The following is a 13651-nucleotide window of genomic DNA, read 5'->3' on the forward strand; positions in this document are numbered from 1 at the left end:
TGATGTGATACGCTTGTGATACGACAGTGGCGTTTGCAGTTGCACAGCCACACTCCACCATTTCCCTATGTTTCCATCATCGCAGTTGCTCTCCCGAATCGCCACTCGACTCCGCGCTCATACTTCCAGATGATTCGCTCGCAGCTGTATACTGCTGCACATCATCGGGTGGAAAGATCTCCCGCAATTGCCGACGAAGCCAATATTGGAATGATTTACGAAGTCAAGCAGACATCAGGTCGAGGTTGGATGACTGGTCCTATGGACCTAGAACCAACCAGCCATTACTAGCTCAGTAGAATGTCCCAGAGTGTCCTTCCTCTTCCCTGGTGCCCTCCCACGAACTCTTGGCCGACCACATTGACGAGGACGATGTCCTTCCGGAGATCCTCCAAACACAGCTCCTCTTTGCTACCTCGAGGGTAGCATCTCCGCCATTCTCCCCAGATTGCAAAAGCCTCCTCGCCCCATGCTCTGAAGCTCTCGCTTTCGATGATGGTTGGTGCAATGATTTCCTTGCCCCTGAAGACGCCCCAGGTTACAGCGTTGATACCATTTGTGCCTGGTGTCTTCTTGGAGGTCGGTTTTCCTTGTTTCGATTCCGCGTTTATGATAGTGTCGCTGGATTCGTAGATACCAAGCGCATCGGTTTTCATCCAGCTCAGCTGTTCAGGTGATGTCTCAATTAACTTCTTCCTGAGCAAGCCTTCCCATTCGCCTTTAGAACAGAAGAACTCGACAAAGGCCTTTTGAAAAACGAAGCCCTCAGCCCGTGGACCCCAGCCGAACACTTCGTTGTCACTTCTTACACCATCGACCGCAGGCTGACTCGCCAATGTCCAATATCGCTTCCGCTCGATAAGCTCCAGAAGCTCATTTCGGATGATTTGTGTCTCTGCTCGCAACGACCCAGGCCCATTGACACCTGCATTGGGATCCACTTCGTCACTCCACGGCACTGATGTCAGCGCTCCAGTGATCAGCTTAGAGAACAGATTCGTGACATCCCTTGGTGTTGTTGGGTTTCCCCACAACTTGCGAGCTGTGGCTGGCCCGACTTTCAAACTTGGTCCGTAGCCATCGATCTCTCCGTATGCTGGTGAATGTGCTGGACCCCATCTGCCATTGGGAAAGTCGTCCCAGGTTGCTTCTCGTCCGAGCGATCCCTGACCTTCTGATATCAGCAGACTGTGCTTCCTTGTCGGATCTGCGGCTGGTATGCCGGTACCCCTATCGAGAGCTTCGTGTCTCGAGCCGTTCGAATCTTGAGATTGCGCGGTACGAGGCCGTCCGGGGCTTCCCGATAGGCTGTCAAGGATGACTCTGTTGTGTGGCTGTGCATTCACTGAGCTCGCTCTTCTTCGGGAGAATCGGGATGGCGGCGGGGCGTGAGCATTCGTTCCATTGGTATGGGCACCGTCCTGCACCGCATCTGAGTCCGAACTCTCATCAGGCTCGGGCTCATTCATATGCGGGATGAGATGGCAGCGTTCGAGAATGAAGGCCACAGACTTCTCCAAGTTCAGGGTATAGAAGTGCAGGCCGCGTGGTAGTCCCGCCGGTTGCTGCAATCCCTTGATGCCTTCCACCAGCTCGCTCAAGATGTCGACACCAACCTTCTTAACGGCCTCGTCGTCATCCTTGACTGCTTCTATTCGCCGGGCGATATCCTGAGGAATCTTCGCGTGACTCAACTTGGTTATCCGCTTGACGATCTGGTAGCTCTGGATAGGCATCAGGCCGGGAATGATTGGTATCCGCTCGAATGGCTTCTCGCCGCTAGCGGTCTCGTATGTTCTTAGTCTTCTTTCGTATTTGTCGTATGCATCGAGATCATAGCTCAATTGTGTCATGATGAAATCGGCTCCTGCCTGCGTCTTCTCCACCAGGTATGGCAGGTCGTACTCAACGCTCTGCTTGCCTGCTTCAGGATTGCTCTCGTCCGCATGCCCCTCGGGATAACCAGCCACGCCAATGCTGAAGTAGTCTCCATGTCTCTTACGAATGTACGTGACCAAGTCAACAGCCCATACAAACTCGTCCTCGCCCGTGTCACGATTGCCCGAAGCGTCTTCCTCTCGATACTCTTCTCGCGGGGGATCACCTCTGAGGGCGAGAATATTCCTGATACCAAGCTCCTTGCACGCGTCGAGCGTATCATCCACCATGGATTTGCGCATGTTGGTACATGTCAGGTGGAGCACTGTGGGCATTCCCAACTGACGTTGACATATTTCGGCCAGTTCCAGGCTCTTGCTCGACGTTGAGCCACCAGCTCCCCATGTGACTGTTACATATAGAGGCTTGAGAGCCACTGCCATTCGAGAGAGCCGAGACTGTAAGTTGTTGAAGCCCGCTTGTGTCTTCGGTGGAAAGAACTCCAATGAGAAGTAGGTCTCGCCCGGAGGCACCGAAGCAATCAGCTCGGGTAGCCGCTCGTTCGCCATTGTGCTCGTGTACTCCAGGAATTGGGGTCTGTGTGAGGGTAAGAGAGCAGACAGGACGAGAACGAGAGTGCGTCTTGAAGGTCAAGATCGCAATGTCGAGCCCCGTTCACCGGCCCCACGTATAACTTTGTTGACAAAGATATCAAGCAGCGTCACTGGCGCCTTCCAACAAGACGGTAAAAGGTCATGTTGAGATAAGAGCAAGGTGTGGAGCTCTTAACCACCGCTTTATCACACCGATCACAATATGCAAGTGACACAAAATATCGAGAATGGGCATTATCCTAAAGTTCGCGTGCTCTTCCTACGCCCCGCATGCTTTTCACGCGATCGGCAAGCCCCACCATGCCGCCACAGGCGGCCTGTAGCAAGGATCCAATATCCTCTTCGAGACATATGATGAGAGGACGTCGCTTTGCTAATTTTGTCTCGGGGCCCTCTTTCTACTGTCGTCATGTCTGGAGTTTCTCCCCGTGGCGTGCTCGTCGTCGTAGAAGGGCTAGACCGTTCGGGCAAGTCAAGTCAATGTCAGTTGCTCGTCGACAGCCTGAACAAAGCTGGGAAGACGGCACGTTATGTCAAGTTTCCAGGTGAGCTAAGAAGTAGTCATTGTGTTCGTATCTCATAATCCTTCAGACAGGACAACAGCTACTGGGGTTATGATCAATAGCTACCTGACAAGCAACGCACAGCAAGACGATCATTCCATCCATTTGCTATTCTCCGCCAACCGATGGGAGGCCATCCAGGGTATCTTACAAGCCATCGCGGATGGGGTGACTGTCATCATTGACCGCTATTCGTTCTCTGGTGCAGTTTACTCAGCGGCAAAGGATAACCCGGATCTCAACTTGCAGTGGGGTAAGCTTCAACGCCATGCGAAACGTGCGAACTCAGCTGACTGTTGGTCACAGCTTGGGCATGCGAGGCAGGTTTACCAAAACCTGATCTTGTCCTCTTCCTCGACTTATCTTCTGAGGAGGCAGCGAGACGAGGAGGGTATGGCGAGGAACGCTACGAGACAGAAAATATGCAAACTAGAGTAAAGTCGCTGTTCGATGATCTTTTCACTCGTTTGCCAGAGCTGGAAGTCAAGCGAATCAATGCCGGACAAAGCATTGACGATGTTGCCGCGGACATCATGCAAGTCTTCGAGAAGGCTTCGAATTCAGACGTTCTGGCTTTACCATTGCAGAAGCTAGGATTTCTGCCCAGTTGATGATCGTTGCTCATCACTCTCGGTCATCATCACTGTCCTCAATGACGATTTCGAGTCTCTTGGTCTTACCCGGAGATGCATTTATCATCTTGGAGATCATGGTCGAGAAAGATTCCATGCTAGTAACCGATTGGGCGTCAATATCCGAGATGGGCCTATCTTCGCCAGAGTCTTCAGCATCGAAATCTTCTTCATCCTCGAGGTCGTCCTCAGATTCAGTCTCCAGTATCTCTGCTGCGGACACTGTTGACTTCATGCTCTTACTCAGGACCTTCTTGACCTCTTTCGGGCCACGAGTTCGTAGCGACATTTCTTTCATAAGATCGATCCAGGACAATGACGTTCGACAGGATGGGCAAGTGCCAGTCTTCGGAACGAGCAAACCAGGAGGCGAGGATTGAAGAAAGTGTTTTGATAAACAGGTGACATGAGAGAGACTTTGGCAATGCGATCCGGGACATATTGTGACCAGCTCGTGTTTCAAGTTCAAAGGCTTTGAGCAGACGGCACACTTCTGCTCATCACCTTCGTCGAGGATAAATTGGCCCTTCTGCAGCACTTGCGCCAACGAGGCATAGGTTGGATCAATGCCGTCAATACCACCTTTTCCAATAAGATCCATCTTTCTTCGTTTTGTGGGCCGTTGACCTGATGTGATCTCTTCCACTTCCTCTTCTGATCTGTGTGGCAGATCCAAAATCACTCTAATGCTGGGATGCAACTGCTCGTCAACCCTTTCGCACCAGGTTTGCCAAGCCTGAAAGACATCTTGGTTGAAGAAACGAATCTCGAGAGGCCATTGAGAAAAGTAAGGAGCTCGCAGCAGGAGGTGCAAATTGGAGAGCTTCTCAAGGAGTGAGGTGCTGGGTCGGCCAGGTTTGCGTCGTGTCTTGCCGGTCTTTGCGTTAGTCTTGGTCCGGGTAACGGCAAAAGAGATGCGCTTGTCGTTGTCGATGTGACGGCTGAGATGAGGGTTCTGCAGAGCCCATTCGAGCTGTAGGGCAGCAATGTTGGAGGGGAAACCAGACACAATGCAGACCATCTCCCATGGCCTCAGACTAGCACGTGATGTCCTGACCGCGCCACCTTTGACCCTCCCATTGTGCTGACCAAGACGACGAACTGGGTGCGGTGTTGAACCGATATATGAACTTGCTCTACCATATCAATGAGTCGATGCACTTTCAGATAAGGACGAGGTAAAGGCCAACTTACTTGCGGACTGTCGATTGCAACAAGTAAACACCGTAGAATGCCGGTATGGCCTTTAGATCCATTGGTTCAAGTCATTGACCAAAAGCCGATCCGGCGCGACGCTGGGCCAAAAAACGCCGATGATTGCCTCTGATGCTTTTGCTCCTCAAAGTTTGAAAGCGACGTACGCCACGAATACTACCATAGTCGTGATGACTGAGGTGAAAACAGCCTAGACCCCAACGCCGGCGGGGAATACAAAGTCGGTCGATGATTGGCTAGCGAGAGCCAGAACAGCTGCAGGCCGAGCTAGTGGGCATCAAACCTCAATACCAGACCTTTTCTGCCTCGCTTGTCTCTGTAGGTAGCCAACAAGTCTCGCTCTCTTGCCTGCAGAGGTGATAGTGTTACAAGACTGTGTAGCACACCGTAGAATGCTCACGCGGACTGCAATGATAGTTTGTAGGATGCTTGGGTGGGTCAAAATTCAGAGCGTAGGTGCCGATGGTTTGGGGCAAGTTATAGGAGCTTGGCCACGGAAGGAGCAAGTTGAATCGAGCGCCGCTGCCGCCCGCGTCTTCTGCCTGCGGACTTGTCTCCAAACCACCTGACCTTACATTTGCACCCCCATCTCACCTTTCTACACCCGCACGATCTTTCATCGACTCATACACTCTCATTCTCCTTCCTGCCGCATGTGATACACTGCGAGAGGTGCTGCGCTCGGCACGTGTATAGAGCAGCCCCTTCGCTCCTTTACATCCTTGTCGCAGCCATTGTATCACGAGGCTAGCACTCTATCCTAATCGTGCCGCTTCACTCCTGCGCGCGCTGACTTTTGCTGTACCACTTCCGCATCTACATACCGAGATCACCAATCTATCTTGTCAGGCCAGCCGAATGCACACTCTTTTGCATTTACTGCTTCATCTTACATCTATCTGAAATATGGTGGCTCCACCTTCAACAGGACCAGGTGGGAGTGCCTCTGGTCTGCCAGTAGGGAAGCCAAAGGATCCAGCCCGCATGTCTGCTCCTATCCCGCCGCAGATGCCTCCGCCTATCCCATACAGTGCCAGAAGGGCAGCCGCATTAGATTTGAAGACTGTCGAGCGCAAAGGTCATCCATCGTCCCGCCATTCTCCTGCCCGCTCAAGGCCGCATGGCTTGCCCGAAGCCCCTACCTTTAGACCGACCGACGTCGAATTCCGCGATCCTATGGCCTATCTACAAAGCATATACGAGCAAGCCAGTAAACATGGCATCTGCAAAATAATCCCACCAGAGGGCTGGAATCCTGACTTCGCAGTCGATACCGAGAGGTTCCACTTCCGTACACGGCGACAAACCATCAACGAGACGGATGGCGGCAATAGAACGAATTTACAATACCTCGATCAGTTGGCCAAATTCCATCGCCAATATGGTACTCAGCTCAATAGATTCCCCAGCGTCGACAAGCGTCCACTAGATCTCTACAAGCTGAAAAAAGCCGTTGAAGTCCGAGGGGGCTTTGAGAAAGTCTGCAAGGACAAGAAATGGGCTGAGATCGGACGAGATCTGGGATACAGTGGCAAGATCATGTCATCGCTATCGACATCGCTTAAGAACTCGTACCAGCGATGGCTTCATCCGTACGAGTCCTGGCTCACTGCTTCCAAAAATGGTGGTCAGCCTATGGATTTTGAATATCACACTGCAGCTTTCTCGCCTTCGGTATCACAACATCAATCGCCCATGCAACATCCTCACTCTCAATCAGCTCCCCCAACCGAGTCACCGGCTGTGCAGGCGTCCATCGCTTTGAATTCGTCCGTTCACCCACAAGATCAGAGCATGCAATCCTCGCAGATGCCACACCAACCTCCTCCACGACCAATATCGTCCTCGGGCTTCACTGCCGTCAATTCTGGAGGCTTTCCTGCCGTTAATCAACCTGGAGGATTTGTTGCTGTCAATCAGCAGCCACCGCCACCAATCAAGAGCGAAGCAGGTACGTCAATGCCGGCTGCTCCGGTCTACGGCAACGGCTTCCAGGCCGTGAACGGTGCACCAACCCCTTATCGGATGCCTGACGGTAGTCCGATAGCTAATGGCGTTTCGAATCCGCTGAAGCGTACCATGAGCCACGAGAGTCTGAACGGAGAGTCTGGCTCTGATGGTCTGGACGAACAGGGTCGTCGAAGCAAGCGTCCAAGGAAAGAAGGCGGACCTATTCCCGGCAACCACATTCCTGCCATGCGTCCATCTACGCCTCAGACAAAGGCAAGATCAACATCCCGTAAGAACGGCGACAAATGCGAACGGTGCGGCAAGTCGGAAGATCAATCCAATATCATGGTTTGTGAAAGCTGTGAGCTTGGCTACCATCGCTACTGCGTCGATCCGCCTTTACCGACAATGCCAGACTTCGAATGGAACTGTTCCAAGTGTCTCATTGGTTCCAACGACTATGGCTTCGAAGAAGGTGGTGTGTACTCACTTAAGGTATTCCAAGAGAAAGCCAATAACTTCAAAGAGCACTACTTTGCCACCAGAATGCCATTCGATCCTGTAACAGGGACCAACAGACGTCCAAGCGAGGACGATGTTGAGCGGGAATTCTGGCGCCTGGTGGAAGATATCACCGAGTCGGTCGAGGTTGAGTATGGTGCAGACATCCATTCGACGACTCACGGCAGCGGCTTCCCTACCGTCGAGAAGAATCCGCTCAATCCATACTCGAGAGATCCTTGGAACCTCAACGTCATGCCGTTTCTGGAGGAGTCTCTCTTCCGTCACATTAAGGGTGATATCTCCGGCATGACTGTTCCCTGGCTCTATGTGGGCATGTGCTTTTCAACGTTCTGTTGGCACAATGAGGATCATTATGCATACTCTGCCAACTACCAACATTTTGGCGCCACCAAGACGTGGTATGGCATTCCAGGAAAAGACGCGCATGCCTTTGAAGCTGCAATGCGTAAAGCAGTACCAGAGCTGTTTGAGAGCCAGCCAGATCTGTTGTTCCAATTGGTAACCATTCTGCCCCCAGATCAACTGCGAAAGGCTGGTGTTGAGGTCTACGTGTTGGACCAGAGGGCGGGTGAATTCGTCATTACCTTCCCACAGGCCTACCATGCAGGCTTCAACCACGGTTTCAACTTCAACGAGGCAGTCAACTTCGCACCGGCTGACTGGGAACCCTTCGGTGAAGCTGGCGTACAGCGATTGCGCGAATTTCGAAAGCAGCCATGCTTCTCCCATGATGAGCTGCTATTTACCGCCGCAGGAGCAGATACAAGCATCAAAACAGCCAGGTGGCTGGCACCTGCTCTTCTGCGATCACGAGATCGAGAGCTTGCAGAACGAGATTCCTTTGTCGAGAAGCACAAAGCGCTTCATCCTCATCCCGACTGCGCATACGATACATTGGCACCCGAGCCGCCGTCAGAATGCGGCTTGATCATCACAGTCGAGGACAAGGAGCTTCAGGAGGAAGAGTACCAATGCCACTACTGCAAAGCATACACCTTTTTGTCACAATTCAGGTGTCACAGCAGTGGCAAAGTCAGCTGTCTGTTGCATCCTGAGGTTATGGACTGCTGCGGCGAACCGCCCGAGCAGCGCCTTAGGGGCTCGACTCACAGTTTAGTCGTACGATTGGCCAATTCAGAGCTTGAGGACCTTGTACAAAAGGTCTCGGACAAAGCTGGTGTGCCCGAAGCCTGGGAAACCAGGCTCGAAAATCTACTCGAAGACGAGCCCCTACCACCATTGCGAACCCTGCAAACGCTACTTTCCGAGGGCGAGAAGATTCCCTTCCCTCTAGCAGGCCTAGACGATCTCAGCGAGTTTGTCAAAGAATGCAATGCTTGGGTCGATGAAGCCAATTTATACACAACTCGAGGGAGTAGACAGAATAGGCGCAAGAGTGAGAAGGCGATGCGACGATCGTCCGCCAAAGGCAAAGACGGCGATAAAGACGACAGTCAGCTCACTCTGGAGCGTATGAAGAAGCTGATTGAGGATGGCCAGAAATTGGGCTTCTCCGCGCCTCAACTGGACTTGCTTATCGAGAAGCTCAGAACTATGGATGACTGGCGACTCAAAGCGAAGCCACTGTGCTCAGGCAGGTCACAAGCCAGCCTTGAGGAGCTTGCAGCGATGCTCGAAGAGGGCCGAGGTTTCATGGCAGCAATGCCCGAGTTGACGGGTCTCGAAAAGCTTCACAATCGCCAACGATGGTACGAACAGGTTGACACTATACGCCGAGATATGTCGAATCAAACCTTGGATGAGTGCAAGAGCATTCTCGAGCAGGCGAACGAACTCGACATTGATCCTCGTGCGCACGATATCTGCTTCATGACAGATATTGTACGGCAAGGTGATTTCTGGGAGACCAAAGCCAAAGAGGTCATGTCAGCTGAAGATGTGCACTATCCACAACTCGAGTCGCTTCATACGCAGGTGCAGAATCACACTTTTCCGGTCAACAAAGACACTCTCGCGCAAATGGATGCGATCTTGGCCAAGAATCGTGAGGCCAAACGTCAAATTATCACTCTTGTTGAGCGAAGCCATGATCCAGACTTCCGCAAGCGACCCTTCTACGTCCATGTGCGAGACGTTGTCAAAGGCTTAGAGGATCTCAATGGTAAGCCTCATGGAACAGCTGATCTGGAGAAGGAGCTACGACGGCATGAAGACTGGATGAGGAAGGGCAAGAAGCTATTTGGCAAAGCCAACGCACCTCTTCATATTCTTGAGCAGCACATGAAGTTCGTGGAGGAGAAGAACAGCTTTTGTTTCGACCTGAACGACACCTTTCGGCCACCCGTCGAGCCTGCCTCCCGCGAAGCTAGCCCTGCCGAAGGGCAAGAAAAGGGGCATCTAGGAGACGATGAAAAGCCTGTGTTCTGCATCTGCCGCCAGCCGGAAGCCGGCCTTATGATTGAATGCGAAATATGTCACGACTGGTTAGTCAGATTGTCGTCGTAATACTGTCACAGATGCTAAATTTTGTTAGGTACCACGCCAAGTGTCTGAAGTTGGCACGTGGTAAAGTCAAGGAGACTGAGATGTTCACTTGCCCAATCTGTGACTGGCGAGTCAAGATTCCCCGCGATGCTGCACGTCCCAAGCTGGAAGATCTGCAAGCATGGCAAGACGAATTGGCCGAGCTGCCGTTCCAGCCAGAGGAAGAAGAGCTCCTTCGGCGGATTGTGGACAAAGCACAAGGGTTCCGGGACTTCCTTGGCAACTACACCAACGGCACCCAGATTTGCCGGACTATTGAGGAGATGCCAGAAATGCTCTTTTATCTGCGCAAAATTGAGGGCGCGGAGGTGCTTCTAGCATACGAAACAAATCTGTTCAGGCAGGAGCTGCACAAATGGCAGCCTATTGCACCCGAGCCACCGCCAATCCTCAATGCCAGCTTGTCGACACGAAAGCCACGACCGACCAAGCAGCAGAAGCTGATGAAGGAGCTCGGCGTCGAGAAACCTGAGGACTTGCCTCCCCATTTGCGCACCAAAACTTACACGCGGCGTAAGACTCAAGACGCATTCGCTCCACCCGGAACACTGATGCCCAAGCCTTCGACACAATCCCCGGCGCCTGGATCGGCCTCTAGTCCCGGACCGTCTCAACAAGGCCAAGGCAGATCAGCAACACCTGCTGGCATGCCTCGAACAGCATCAACTGGCAATGTGCCAACCAACGGCGCCTTCGGTGCTGGAGTGATAGGTGGTACGAACCCAGACACTTCGTTTGATAACGACTACGCGTCTGGTGCTCCCGAACCTTTCGCTGCGAATCCGCCATCCCCAATGTTTAGCCCTACCCAAGAGGCACGCCCTATCATGACGGGTGGCTTGGCAGAGGGACGCAGCAATGATGGTGGCCACGATCCATCCTTTCCTACCTTCAGACCAAGCCTAGGCCTGGATGGAGATGATGACATTCGGAACGGTCTCGCAAATGCGGAAAATCCTGGTGTGGGAGCCAGTCCAGGGCCACCACCACCTGCCAGCGAATATGATAGTATGTTCATGGAGATGACGGATCCTGACCGCGAGGTTGATGCGGAGGTCACTAACGCTAACGAACCTGTTCCAAATCTTGAACATGAGGCTAGCCACGCAAGTGAGGCACTAGAGATGATGACGAGCAATGGAGGCGGTGACGAAGATGTGGGTTTGGAGGATGATGAGAGTGTCGAGAAGCAATTCGATGACTTCTTGAGCGGCGCTGGTGGAGAACAAGAATAGGTCGAGCGAGAGGGACATCACGGTGGTCTTTGTGAGCTTCGTTATTGATACCCAACATTGATGCATGGCCCGGCGTCGGAGACGAATTTGGTCATGCTGGGCTTATGCACATGGTTTGCACGTCAGAACGATTCGAGTTCGTCTTATCGCTCTAATGGAGGTAATTGTCTGCTGCCTGCGATCCATAGAGGCTCAGGCATTCCGCTTCTACGTAAAGGGATGACGCAGCAGTTTTGGTGGTCTGTCTGAGACAAGTCCTAGAATGATCACCAACTCGAATGAATCTTACCATATGAGCAAGCCTTGGTGTTTTGTACTCGGTGAGCCCTAGCAAGAGCATGGTGCGGATTGTCGTGGTTCTGAAGACTTGAGATAGGCTCTTGTCACCATGGGACCTTTCTTTTAGTCCGACCACTTTCAGCACGAGGTCAGCAGCGACCACAATATCAAGATTGCTTCCATAGCACGGGGATTTCTGCTTGGTATCACAATACTAACGAGCGCCAGAGGAGCGGAACAGGCTGTCAAGGTATGGCGCCGCCACCTCGGAGGGAACCTAACGAGGATGGCAGTACGGTAAGGTTGAAGCCTTGGAGCGTTACTGGAGCGGAAGCGTGAACTCGACAGAACGTAACGGAGCATAGCAGCATCAGAAGATGGCATAGACGACCATGGACCAAGGCAGTTAGACATGATACTAGGAGACGCAGGTCATGGGATCTACAACAGGCGTTGGAGATAGGATCATCACACAGTAGACCTGTACAGACGACTGTCGCGACAGCCAATAAGTAGTGAAAGCCTCTTGTTATCTATATCCTCGCCTCACCCGAGAGCCGGCGTCTCTCACCTTCAATTATACCATCCCGCTCCCGCCGCCACACCTGCTCAACCACACTCTCGGGCCCCTCCTCACCTAGCACATCATCAAGATACGCCATAACCGCAGCCCTCATAGCCACCATCCTCGCGTGCCTTCTCTTGACATCATCGCCACCAAGATCATGCAACCCATCCACCACGACCTGACTCGCCCTGTGCAACCTCCCAGCTCCCTCCTCCACCGCGGCCTTCCACCTTCCCAACAACGCCGCCTTATCCACGTGACCCGGCACATGCTCATCCGCGCCACTAACCAGCACCAACATCTCCCTCTCCTCCTGCCCGCGCCCCATCCGCCTCAGCACTCCATCCCCCTTCCCGACAACCCCAAAAGTCTCCCTCAACCTCCCCTCCGCGGCATCACTACTGAAAAGATCATCCTCCCCCGGTCTCTCAGGACTCCCAGGGCTCGCCAAGCTCAAGAACCTCTCCACGCTCAAGGGCACGGGCCCAAACAGCGGGATCGTCGCATGCATAGGCAGCAGCGTCGTGCGGCGCTCACTCTCCTCGGTGCGGTCCGCGAAACGCAAACATTTGGCCCAGCGCGCAGTGTGTTCGGGGGAGGCGTCGGGTCCCGGCATGGCGCCCTCGCGATCCGAGACGGGGGCTTGCAGGATGACGCCGTCGATGCGCGGGCGGTCGTGCAGGGGGCCGGTGGTTTTGGTTTCGAGGTAGAGGTACGAGAGCAGGTCCTGGCAGCCGGTGCTGTGGCCCATGAGGACCACCTTGCCGCCACCGCCGGCGGCGGCAGCAGCAGCAGCAGCAGCAGCAGCAGCAGCAGCAGCAGCAGCAGCGGCACCTGTTGCTGCTGTGCCGTTCAAAAGTCCCTCCCCCAGCCGCTGCTCTACTGCCAGTGCCGCCACCGGCACAAAGCGTCTCCCGCACAAACTTCACAGCAACGCACAGCTCCTGGACGTCCTTGGCGAGCGAACTGATGCCGAAGCCGCGCATGGCCGACGAGAGCTGTACGTGGCAGACGCGCCAGCGGGACGAGTCGCGGTACAGGCTTGCCAGGTCGCACGTGTAGGGTGGGGTGAGGAAGTTGTCGAACATGCCGCCGACGAAGATCAGGGTGTTACGAGGCGCCAGCTGCTGCGATGTTGCTGAGGGTGATGCTGACGCTGCTGCTGGGTTGGTGTTCAGGTGCTCGAAGAGCAGCAGCGAGCGCGTTGGGTGGTATGTGTGTAGGGTGCCTTGCATGCTGGGCAGGTCTTGTAGTTGGGAGGACTGTAGGATGTTGAGTGCTGGGCTTGGCACTGTGGTGGAAGGAGTGGCTCAGATGACAGTCTATTGCTGAGGATTGCGCCGATGATGGGCTACGTGATCGAGGTTGGGGTTGGAGTAGATGGCGATAGATATTAGTACCAGAGATAGGCCTTGTTAGCGTTGCTCCCAGCGCATCACGTTGCCAGAAACCATGTCAGACGCGATGTCGGCAGGGATCTGTGCAATCTGGATCTTTAGTATGTGCTGGCTTGGCCGGCTCGGAAAGACATGGAGATAGATGCCCCTCATTTGGATCAAGGACGCGGGCCAGAAGGGTGGTGTGGAAAAAGTGTCGCCTGATACTTGCGTGTCATTCAACCTGTCATTTAATCTTCGCGTTTTCGCACAAGGAAATGTCCTCGGCCTCACCGTCTCCTCGCAATGGT

The 13651-nt window shown here is 53.5% G+C and overlaps 5 protein-coding genes across 5 annotated transcripts; 2 read left to right on the forward strand and 3 right to left on the reverse strand.

The window, feature by feature from the left end:
* Positions 1–287: 287 nt before the first annotated feature.
* HMPREF1541_08978 (methylenetetrahydrofolate reductase) lies at positions 288–2447 on the reverse strand (the record flags this gene model as incomplete). The annotated part of the gene is made up of 1 exon (XM_008723296.1): positions 288–2447. The coding sequence occupies one exon, from the start codon at positions 2445–2447 to the stop codon at positions 288–290; it is 2160 nt and encodes a 719-aa protein (XP_008721518.1).
* Positions 2448–2901: 454 nt separating this feature from the next.
* Positions 2902–3666, forward strand: HMPREF1541_08979 (thymidylate kinase; the record flags this gene model as incomplete). Its single annotated transcript, XM_008723297.1, has 3 exons — positions 2902–3037; positions 3084–3308; positions 3362–3666. 3 exons carry the CDS (start codon positions 2902–2904, stop codon positions 3664–3666), a joined length of 666 nt encoding a protein of 221 aa, XP_008721519.1.
* Positions 3667–3679: 13 nt separating this feature from the next.
* On the reverse strand, positions 3680–4943 carry HMPREF1541_08980 (uncharacterized protein; the record flags this gene model as incomplete). Its single annotated transcript, XM_008723298.1, has 2 exons — positions 3680–4823; positions 4882–4943. 2 exons carry the CDS (start codon positions 4941–4943, stop codon positions 3680–3682), a joined length of 1206 nt encoding a protein of 401 aa, XP_008721520.1.
* An 865-nt stretch (positions 4944–5808) lies between these two features.
* HMPREF1541_08981 (uncharacterized protein) lies at positions 5809–11117 on the forward strand (the record flags this gene model as incomplete). Its single annotated transcript, XM_008723299.1, has 2 exons — positions 5809–9821; positions 9872–11117. 2 exons carry the CDS (start codon positions 5809–5811, stop codon positions 11115–11117), a joined length of 5259 nt encoding a protein of 1752 aa, XP_008721521.1.
* An 812-nt stretch (positions 11118–11929) lies between these two features.
* HMPREF1541_08982 (uncharacterized protein) lies at positions 11930–13199 on the reverse strand (the record flags this gene model as incomplete). The annotated part of the gene is made up of 2 exons (XM_008723300.1): positions 11930–12798; positions 12848–13199. 2 exons carry the CDS (start codon positions 13197–13199, stop codon positions 11930–11932), a joined length of 1221 nt encoding a protein of 406 aa, XP_008721522.1.
* Between the last annotated feature and the right edge of the window lie 452 nt (positions 13200–13651).

This window comes from Cyphellophora europaea, assembly GCF_000365145.1.
Source record: "Cyphellophora europaea CBS 101466 unplaced genomic scaffold supercont1.9, whole genome shotgun sequence".
NCBI classification, from domain to species: domain Eukaryota; kingdom Fungi; phylum Ascomycota; class Eurotiomycetes; order Chaetothyriales; family Cyphellophoraceae; genus Cyphellophora; species Cyphellophora europaea.